At 38.3% G+C, this 11225-nt stretch overlaps 1 protein-coding gene across 4 annotated transcripts in view; it reads left to right on the top strand.

The window, feature by feature from the left end:
- inppl1b (inositol polyphosphate phosphatase-like 1b) overlaps positions 1–9133 on the top strand; it is a 28188-nt gene extending 19055 nt beyond the window's left edge. For 3 of the 4 annotated variants that reach the window (XM_014005038.1, XM_014005030.1, XM_014005024.1), the window contains 9 exons: positions 397–486; positions 595–708; positions 775–863; positions 972–1059; positions 1803–1955; positions 2317–2398; positions 4701–5490; positions 5572–5690; positions 8692–9133. In XM_014005038.1, coding sequence (XP_013860492.1) covers positions 397–486; positions 595–708; positions 775–863; positions 972–1059; positions 1803–1955; positions 2317–2398; positions 4701–5490; positions 5572–5690; positions 8692–8785 — 1619 coding nt within the window. In that variant the 3' untranslated portion in view covers positions 8786–9133. The remainder of the gene's footprint in view (positions 1–396; positions 487–594; positions 709–774; positions 864–971; positions 1060–1802; positions 1956–2316; positions 2399–4700; positions 5491–5571; positions 5691–8691) is intronic. The other variant, XM_014005045.1, reaches the window with a different exon arrangement.
- Positions 9134–11225: the final 2092 nt, after the last annotated feature.

The following is an 11225-nucleotide window of genomic DNA, read 5'->3' as shown; positions in this document are numbered from 1 at the left end:
TATTTATATATATGAGAGACTGAAAGGTCTTGTCATTTTCCCAAACCAATTTTTTTATAATGTTGCTTCTTTTTTTTTTACGACAAAAAACAATGCTCCTAAGAAAGGTTGTAAACAACACGAAGCATTGTTGTGTAGACATGCTGTAGTGGGAGCGTCCAAAACGTTAGGAGGTTCTTAAAGAGACGGAGGCCAATTTCAAGGCTGTGCTGCAAAGTTAAAATTATTTTTGATGTATACAGCATTTTCTTAACAACTGAAGTTAACAGTTACTTGATTGAGGTATAGAATTTAACTTCTTGTCTGGAAAATACATCATTTCTCCCCACCCCCTTAAAGTTGATTTACAATAAAACTAACAACAGTAAAGTACTATATTGGTTTGTTTTTGACTAGGTTGCACAGATGACATCTTCACAAGCGACCACTCGCCTGTTTTTGCCACTTTCCAAGTGGGAGTGACGTCCCAATGCGGCGCCAAGAAAGGTGCGTTCAATGTTGTGGACATCTGAACACAAATACCTGGAATAATGAGTGAATTTTTGTGTGTTTTGTTAAACAAACGGGACTATCTTATTTTTAAAATTCAAACAGATTTAAATTTCGGTGTGGAAAAGGCCTGGGTTGAGCTCGAAGGCATCGATGCCATCGTGAAAACTGCGAGCAAGGCAAAGTTCTTCATTGAGTTTCACTCCTCTTGCATTGAAGGTACGGCGACACGTCAGCAGGAAAATGTGTGGAATAATAAAAATTAATGGCCGGCTTTGTTTGCAGAGACGCAGCGCTCCAGTGAGAATAATTCACAGGGTTGTGACGTTCCTGGGTTTCTCAAACTCGGTTGGTCCTCCAAACAGCTCCCCAAGGTCAGGGGATGAATCCTTCGGAAAACAAATAAAACATTGTTACTAATCTGTTTTTCTTTTTTTTCTTTACTTTAATTGTCTTTTTTATTTTGCTTTTTTCTGTTAAAGCTTCTTCCAGTTTCATCTGACATGGAGTATCTTCAGGACCAGCACCTGCTTTTGTCTGTAAAGTCATGTGATGGATTTGAATCATATGGTTAGTTGTACTTTTTGTGTTTATTTTGCTCAATTCTAATGAGAATGGTTATTAATACCAATAAAATGCACACTAAAATCATGCTTAAACTTAAAAAAAAAAAAAAAAACAGGGAGGGCTTAGTTCTACTAACCCACTCATACCGTCCCTGCACATCCCCATAATAAACTAATGAATCCTAACTAACCAAAACGTCATTTGACTTCCATACAAGAAGTTTAACACACTGGGCTTTACACTAATATAAACTAAAAAATATTAAAAGTGACAAACATATCCTCATGCATAGCTAATAAAAATAGCAATAAGGAGTAAACAATTGAATGATAGTTGCTGTAACGTGAAGAGACTGAAGAACAGAGGAAACACGTTTATTAATAAGGAAACCCCAGAAGTAGGTATAAAATATTATTCATAAAAACAGTTTCTAAAATCTGAAAATTTGTAAAACAAAAACACTGAGAAATGAGATAGCATTAAATAAATGGGAGTTAAAGTAGAATTTAGGATACCATTGTTTCCTTAGAATAATACAAATATGTAATTAAAATGAATTACAATTAATTATAATTAAGTAAAACTAGGAGCATAAATAAACAAACAAAACTGAACACAAGACTTGCTAATATTGCTAAGCCCTGAAATGACTATTGAGTTTGCTTGTAATTTCAGGGTCCCATGCTTGAAATTGGTTTCATTCATGTCATCAATAATATTAATAATATTATTAAAATTCCCTATAGGTGAATGTTGTGTGCCTCTGGGCTCACTGACAGGTGCGTCGCAGAAATTTGAGACATTTTTGAGTCACCGAGGTGAGGAGATGGGCTCCATACGAGGACGGGTCAGAGTCCACGTGCCCAAAGATAGACGGACAACACGGAAGAAGATCTATGGTGGGTCGTCCAACAATATTCTGTCCTGAATCGCTGCCTTGCTTGCATTTTTCACTTCCCACTGAATGCCCTCTATCACTGCATTCTTCAACTCTGCTGCAAGTCTCACACTGCTTCCTCTATTTGGTTCCTCAATGACCCCTGGCTTGGCTTTACACACTTGCTGGTATTTATCGCCCGCTTCCTCTTTTGGCTCCTGATTGGCTGATCCTGGCCAGATGCATCCTGAGACACTGACACAGGACATTTGGGTAATATGCCTTCGGATCAGGCACGGCACATATGCAACACACAGACTTTGAAGAAGTTTGATTCGTTATACAAAATTAGATTTTCATTTCCTGTAATTTGACTTTTTCAGATGTGTTCTCTGTTGAGAAAGACGATAAAGGTCCTGGGAGGGGACACTTGTCTCCTGCAATAACACGAATCCCTGCAATTAGGTAAGGACCACTTTATGTTTTTGAATATATTTGTGCAGTGTTGCAAAAACAATTTGGATATCCAGGGAACATTCTCAAAGGGTGAATGAAAGTGTCACTTTGATCTCAGAAAACACTCTTGATTCTTGTAGGTGTATTTTAACTCAGAGCTTAGGCCAAGCACGTCCAACTCTGGTCCTCAAGGGTCGGTTTCCTGCAAGTTTGAGATTCGTCCCTGCTTCAACACAGCTGATTCAAATGATTTACCTTCTCAGTTTGCCATCAAGGTCTGCATGGGCCCACTACATGCAGGACACCGGCCCTTGAGGACCGACTTTGGACACCACTGGCTTAGGCAAACCTTCTTGTTCACCTGCATCAGTGGATTCACACACTTGCAGAAGCACGCAGTCGTGGTTGAGAACTAATAAAGATAACACAACTATGATATAAAGCAACAAAACTGTTGTTTTGGATAGTTTTGCATAGCATTTCTTCTGAAATACAAACATATCCACAACGCTAAGCAGAAAACGCCAGTAAAATTAATCAGCAGTGTGTTAGATAAGAATCATGCCAACGAATGCACGAAATAGGTCTGAACTACTTGGAACTCATTACCTTTTTTAAAGCTGCCAAAACCCAACATCACTATCACCAACTGTAAGCTACGACTGATTCTTATAAACTACATTACCCACAGGACATCAGTTAAAAACAGGAAGTCAAGAAACCCTTAACATGGCTTCTGATTGGGCCAAATATAAGGGTGGTGCGTGACTCATGATGATGAAGACTCCTCATCATCAGGGGCGGCTGTGGTGGAGTGGTTAGGGGAGTCGTCCTGGAACCGGAAGGTTGCCGGTTCGATCCAGTCGTCTCAGTCGTTGTGTCCTTGGGCAAGACACTTCACCCACCTCACCTACTGATGGTGGTCAGAGGGTCTGGTGGCACCAGTGCATGGCACCTTGCTTATGTCAGTGTGCCCCAGGGCAGCTGTGGCTACAATGTAGCTTACCGTCATCAGTGTCTGTGCATGGGTGAATGTCTGTAAGTGTAAAGTGCTTTGGCGTCCGGAGGGACTTGATAAAGTGCTCTATATGTTCAGTCCATTTACCATTTACCACCATAGCTGATTCTCCAAGTGATTTTTAAGATGTTGGCTCTTTTTGTTATACAGTCCAAAGGGGTCACAAAATCTTGCAGGCGGATTCATCTGCATTGCCATAATTTGTGGGCTGGCATACAGGCATTTTTTCCTTCCACTTTAAGCACTGATGTCAGCAAATTTAATTTGTCCAATCTAAACAATACTTTGGACCTCAATGCAATCGCAACAGACCGAGAACTGAAATCTTGATGTGTTTGTTCTACTTTAGCTGCTATTGATTGGAAAACACTAGAAAGGGGCTTACAGTGCTTTGTATAGAGAAAAATTACTTTGGGGCTCTGGCAGCTGTTAAAAATGGATCAACGTCGACATGCTAAACAACAAAAAATGCTAGTGTGGAGGCGTCTTATTATGCAAAATTTACTTTTTTGAGCTTTATATCATGTTACAATGTCAGTCCCTCATCAAAAACCTACCCAGAGTGTTGCTTTGACTCATTCATGCATGTTTAAGAAATCCTTGAATCTCCTGTGGTAGCCRTTTGKAGCTGCCTAAAACCTCGCTGGTACAAAGCACTGTCTATGTATATAAAGCCCCCCCCTGGAGCTCAGACCCTCCCTCAGTAACAATTAGCAAACACCTGGTGGAACTGCACATCTGTTGAGCTTGTAATACTAACTACGGTACTTCTCAGTCCAGTCCTTCTCATATTAAAAAATGCCTTCATGGAGGTAATGTATKTTTGGATGCCAAGGAGACTACCCTCTTTTTAAGGTTCTTAAGGATGACACAGTTTGTCAAAAATGGTTGGACTTTTCTCCTGCAAAAGGTTGTAAATGCCATCCAGCATTGTTTTGAGGATGTGTTCAAGTGGGAGTGTCTGAAACAGTAGGGGCTTTTAAAGAGACGGGCGTTTAGATTTGACTGTGATTCAGTCAAGTTTAGTTTTAATATATAGTATATTCAAAACAACTGAAGATAACWTAGTTATTTGATTGTTGTATAGAGTTAAACTGTGCCTGGAAAATACACAATACCTCCCCCCACAAATCTACAACCACATATAAAATGCAAGACTGTGCCTCCAGAGGCTTCTGTTCAAATTTAATCCAGTTAAAATATACAGTTGTGTTTTAATTTTCTGTGATTTTAGGTCTTGTGACACTTATTTCATAATAATATATGTTGTGGATAAATGCATACTCTTTGCAGACCATCTGGAGTACCTGTAAAACTAACAYCCAGCAGCTACACCAACCCTGCCTACTTCATCTTTGAAGGTGTATCAGTCCCACCCAGGGTGGAGGAGACTCCCCCCCAGCGAAAGAACCCTCAGGTCATCTGGTCTGGTAACGATGTCCTGCAGCTCCCAAAGGTCTCAGCCCATCCGGGGTTTGACAGGAGAAGTTACCACAGATCAGACTTTACAGAAATCGAAATTCCCTCCATCCTGTCTCCAAACACTGACTTCCAYATGCCCCAAAGTGACTCCTCTTATCAGCTTTTTCCAGTTCAAAACCCACCTCCAGTACCTCCACCTTCAAGTAAAGCCAACCTGCAGTACCACCAGCAGCAGAGATCAGAACTCAGAAACAAAAACCAAGGAAAAATGACTGTTCAGGACTCAGTGCAGCCTGAAAGCAACACGAGGAACCTCTACATGAACCACTCTGCAGTCATGAAGGAAAAAGCCAGAAGAGMTAAACATCAGCTTTTTCCAGCGAGGACAAATGCAACCCAAACTGCGAAGACGCCGTCACCGCTGCCTTATACCCCTACTCACATGGCGCTCTGTCACGCCTCTGCTTCCTGGATCGTCAACAAACACCCTCCAGAGTCGACGGGAGACAACTCCCTCACCGCTTTGCAAATTGCCAAGTCCCTCAGTGAGGTGGACTTTTTCCCATCAGTGGAGAAATGCCAACCTCCAGTCAGGCAGAGGATAAGTTGTAGAAATGGTCCTTCCAAGCATGGGGACAGGGGCTACAGCTGGGAGAAAGAGGTATGACCTCACTCACAAAGATGCATGTTATAAAATATTACTGCGGGTTCTTTGTCTCTTAATGTGTGTTTTATCTCAAAGCAGGTGTCTGTCCTTAGAGGTGCACCAGAAACTGTGCAGGAGCTGCTCAGTACTCTGGGTCTTCAAAAATACACCCTGGGTCTCAGCCTCAGTGGCTGGGATGATCTGGATTATTTCAGGTAAACTGATTTGAATGTGTACAAAGAATAACAATTAATAATAAGGAATAAAATCACAATTGCAGTGGTGGGCAGCGCTAATCCAAAAATTAGTTCCGCAATTTCTAAAGCGCTCATGTAAATATTTAGGTCCGCAACTTCAAAAGCGCTTATGCCATAGAATAATTTGGGGAAGCTAATTTTAAAGAGCAAGTTCAATTTGACACTTACTAGCTGGCAACAATTCACATACAATATATGCACAACACTGCCAACTAGCAGTGTATGAACTATTTTACAACTTAATTCTACAACTGCCGACTGCTGGGGATGTGATTTCCTGAAACAGACCTTTAGCTCCTGGTGTAAAAATTAAAAAGTTGTTGAGGATTGCTAGTTCGGCTGCTTCTTTGTCTTTTTCTTTTGTTTGTTGTAGATTTTTCATTAAAGAAGCTTCAATAAAGTAATTTAMAAACAGTTTATTGGAAAACTGAAGTGATGCATTCTGGGTACATGACGGATTTGATTTGTGACGGGAAAGCACGGTTCGCAGGAAACTATCTTCCCTTCAAAATAAGAGCTTGGATTTTAAAGCTTCCAATGTAGTTGCTCCAATTGACCACTAGATGTCAGTCTTCATCAGCACAACATCTTTAAATCATTTCTGAGGCTVTAACCCCGTTGCTTCGACCAATTACGTCAAGTATTGAGCTCCAGTGTTTAAACTTTATTTTTTTAAAATAAGAGCTCCGATTGTAAAGTAAAATAAATCAATACATACAAAATTTTAGTATGGATTACAAACGTTAACTGTTTTTGCTATTGCCTTCCTGCTACGTAAGCAGACACAAAGCATTGTGGGGAATCAGAACCCTGACCGAAAGCAACAGTCAGCAAGGATGTATACCTTTCCAATAAGTGAGTTTATCTGGGAGGGGTGCTGTTGGATAGATCATGTGTTGTGATTCATTGACAGCCATTCCTTCCACTGTTCAAGATAATGATGACTGKTAGATAATTAGTTATTAGTGGTACTGCATTTTAATTTTAGAAAGCGCAATTCTGCTTATGAATTAAAAAATTAATAAAACTGCTAAAGTCCAAACAAAATTTTTAGGTCCACAATTAGCGAATTTGCGCTTTAGCGGGCTGGTTCCCACCACTGCACAATTGCTACATCACAGACACAGGATTATTTTTTCAAAAACAATTTCCCCTCATGGATCTGGATGTATTTGTTTGATCCTAAAATTAGAAAAATGTATTTACTAAAGTAATGAAGAAGTGAAAGGGTTAATCTTTCACTATTTTCTGAGCTTTCAGGAAAAAAGACGACATTCAGGTAATTCAGGAACAGCAGCTCTGTGTTAKGTCTTAACAAAACTTTGTAGTTATTACTGAGAATGAGGAAGACCAACTACTTTTTTTTTACATTTTGTCATTTTTGCATGTATCCCTTTTATAGCATGTAATTGTTTCCTCAGTTGAACTATGTGTTCATGTGAATTACATGTTTGTGTCTCGATCAACAACAAAATYAGAGCAGCTGCTTGATGTATAAGTAATAAGATGTAAAAACTGAATTTGCTGTTAAAGATCAGAGTTTCAGGATTTGTAAACAGCAGAGATATGATCTGTATGAAAGCTCTGTTAGCTGGACTGCYTTGTGAGAAATTTCCACTGAGCTCACATTGACTGCTGGGTAAATAGAAACTTAGCAGTAACTACTTCAACCAACCTCACTTAAAATAAACACAACTGCCTCTTTAATACAGACTAATTTGTTGTTTTGCACGTTACACATTGGCTCACTGAGAATAAAAAATCAAGTTCTCATACTATTCTCAGTTCYTGTTATAGTGGTGATGTTTATCTGCTGCAAATAACTTCTAATATAAATATGAGCTATTATGTGCTGTATATATTTACCATAAGACCCAACCATTAAAATAAGTAGATAAACAAAATTCTTTCTTTGTGTTTTCCCAGACAGAGTTTAATCTGTGCTGGAAGGAAAATATTGCACTGAGGTCRTTGTGCTTTTGTTTTTCAAGTGGATGTTTCCTGTTGGGTTTTATTAAAAAGTTGTGATTTCCTAGTTTTGTGTTGGATMTTAGACTGCTTAAAAGTTGAGAAAACCTTTTTTGATTTGTGAATAATTTAGTCAAAACAGCTTTAAACTCTAACTAACTCCCTTGTGAACACATAACCCTGCCCCCAGGCACATTTTGAAAAATTCGACAAAGTGGGAGGTGCCAAAAGCCACTAAGGGGCAAGGTCTCACCGGAGATTGAGGGAGRTTTTGTGGAGCCTGAGCCAGTTCAAGGTGCTGGCTCAGCGATGCCCAAAGTYGGTGCTGCYGAGGCAATGGAGGACAGAACGGATCCAGTTTCTGAACCTGAAAAAAGCTATCGATCAATGCTCGCTATTCCAACTCCTGACTCGCTATAGGGGCGTGTCTCTGAGTGAGTGGCTCTTATACCCGAAGGCGTTGGCTGTGACATAGACTTCAACCAAGCTGTTCTGTTGGAACCAGTAGGAAAATTACACTGMAGTAGCCACTGTTCAACCTATAGAGGGCAGCACTGAGACAGATTTAGACCAAATATTGCAGAGTTAAACAAATTTACACAAAAATGTCACATTTTGCACCGAAACAGAAAGATAACACCCTTAAGCCTCTATTTAGACAGTTTATCTGCAAAGTTGATTTGGGGTTTAGTTGAAGTCACCCACTTCAAATGTTGTCATCCCAACCGTTATTGGCAGTTATCACTCCCATACATTGGCTTTAGACTGGTGGATAAAGTTTAGTTTACATACTTTTGCCATTATAAATTTTTATATTTGATTTCCAAAATGCGTATCGCTTCTTTTAGGTGAAATGCAAGTAAAATGAGATATTTTCTCTTAAAGCTCTGATGTCATATTTGTTTACAAAAACTCACCTCACTGAAAACGTACCATGGGCATTATGTCTGCATACATCAAGTTCAAATTATCCTCTTGTTGTCTCCAACAGTGGCATCACCGAGGAGGATTTGTGTGCAGCTGGAGTAACAAACCCTGCACACCGACGCAGGATCCTGGAGAACCTTCCCAGGAACTGGACCTGACAGGAACACGATGGTGCAAAGTTTGATCACAAGTAGAACTGGAAAAAAGAACTTTCATGAACTGAAGGAAGGACTTTTATTTGATCGACCAAAAAATAAATAAATAAATAAATAAACTGACATTTTTCCATGTACTGGATTTAAACTGAGTTCACCTGTACCAACAGAGGAGAACATAAAATGCAGTACTTCTTGCACATTATATTTTCTTCATTTACCGCCTTTAAAACTGATGAATGAAGGGAAACTATTGTGTGTCTTCAGTTTGTGACAAATAACAAATAATATTTTGATATGTTGGCTTCATTTATTTTGTTTTTAATAATTCATAAATTGCTCTATAATATAGTCTCTGTATTCAGTGTTCATCAATGTTTACCATGCGCTTCCTTTACATTGCTAATATTGAGCCAAATCCTTTAAAGACCACATACCCCAGAGTGTAAAATTCAATCATATCTACAAAATACAACTACAATTTCAATGAAGTTGGGGAATTGTGAAAAATGTAGATAAAAACAGAATACAATGGTTTGCAAATCCTTTTCAACCTTCAACTGAATACACAAAGACAAGATATTTAATGTTCAAATGGACAAACTTTGTTTTATTTTTCCAATATTCACTCGTTTTGAATTTTATGCCTTCAAAATGTTTCAAATGAGTGAATATTTGCAAAAGAACAATCAAGTTGATCCATTATCTACATTAAATATCTTGTCTTTGTATCTTCAGGAGGTTGAAAAGGATTTSCAAATCATCTGATCCTGTTTTTATTTTTGTTTTACACAACGTCCCAACTTCATTGGAATTGCGSTTGTAAGTTATACCATCGACATTTCAGTTTTACTTCCTCCCTCATACTGTTACTATCATGTTATTTAATCAGTAGATGTGTCCTCTGCACACATTTTATGGAGCGTTTGTAAAACAGATAAAGCAGCACTTGACTGTCACTGAGCAATCACAAGTATCATCTCCTGCTCATGGGCAATAAGACACGAAAGATACCAGATCTTTATGGTGCTGTCTTCTAKTTCAGAGCTAATCTACAAGCCTGATGTTTGATGAGGCCAATCTGGCTTTAGTGCGACAAAGATTGTTGACTGCAAGGAGCAACACAAGTCTCAACTTGAAGAGTTGGTTCAGAAATTTTGGAATCAGGTTTTGTGGGAAGAGGATGAATAATTAACAAGTTGCCTGTTCGTGGCTCTTTGAGCGACCTCAGTTTGGAGAAACAAAATTCAATTTTGACGTGTAAAGAACTAGTTTGAAACCAAAGTGGATTGCAGCCAACGCTGCGGGAAGTAGGGGGACAACGGGTGTTGCAGTAACAGGACATTCATGTTTAAATAAATAATTTCACTTTTGCTGCACATGTGTACATTTTAAGATGATTTTATATGAATGATTTATGTAAATCTCACATATAAACAATAATATAATTGTTTGTCTGTGAGCGAAATTTAACAACAAAATTGCACAAACAGAGTGAAATTTGCCACTATGTCATGATTGTATTTTTATTGATATTACAGCATATTTTTATGTCCATATTTTTTAGAAGAGATCATGCACTAAAAGTGCACAATTAGTTTTTTAATTTGTTTTTATGATGTTCTTCATATAAGGATTTAGGGTCATTTACATTTAAACATATTCACTGCACCCCCAACCTAATCAGGTTTAAAAAAACGTCATTTTTAAAAAATCATAGCAGTTTATACAATATTTTAATGTAAGTTCTTACATTGTAATATTTTTTATTACAGTTACACTCAAAAAACAGATGTAGTGATTTAATTAAAAATATGTCATCTGTTTCCACTCAGCTGAATTAAGTAAACGTGTTTATTTATGTTTACTTAGCATTTATTTAAAGTCAGCGTGAGGTTAAATGTGTTACATTTGCTTAATTTAGCTGAATGGAAACAGTTGACATAGTTTTTCTAATTAAATCCACCACATCTGGCAGAAAAAAATGCAAAACATTAACTGGAAGTAGCTCTGACTGCACTGGAAATGCTAGAGCTAGCTGCTAGTGTCAATCGTAGTGTTTTCAAATGACCATATAAAGGTAAACTGAAAGATGTGTAAAAGCTTATAGAGTTTGAATGAACYGCTATGATGTATTTTAAAGATTAGAATTGCTTCAAAATGGCAACAATCCACTTTGAGCTCATCAGAATTAAACAATTTCTCCAAACTGAGGCCTTTCGATTTACAACAGGTAAACTGTTCTCACAAAACCCCACTTCAAAAGAGCTGAATTATCATTTTATTTTGTGGAAAAAAATCTCCAAGTAGAACATAACCAGATGTTCTTGCTGATCTGCTGTTTTGGTTAACTATAAATGTTTAAAGAAATCTGCCAAACTCATTGTAAACATGATAGCTGCAATGGATCGGACACAGACTCCAGACACATAGCCTCCTTCAA

The sequence above is a fragment of the Austrofundulus limnaeus genome, unplaced genomic scaffold (genome assembly GCF_001266775.1).
Source record: "Austrofundulus limnaeus strain Quisiro unplaced genomic scaffold, Austrofundulus_limnaeus-1.0 Scaffold1, whole genome shotgun sequence".
Taxonomy (NCBI): domain Eukaryota; kingdom Metazoa; phylum Chordata; class Actinopteri; order Cyprinodontiformes; family Rivulidae; genus Austrofundulus; species Austrofundulus limnaeus.
Note: the sequence above shows the minus strand (reverse complement) of the source record. Positions and strands in the feature narration are given on the sequence as shown.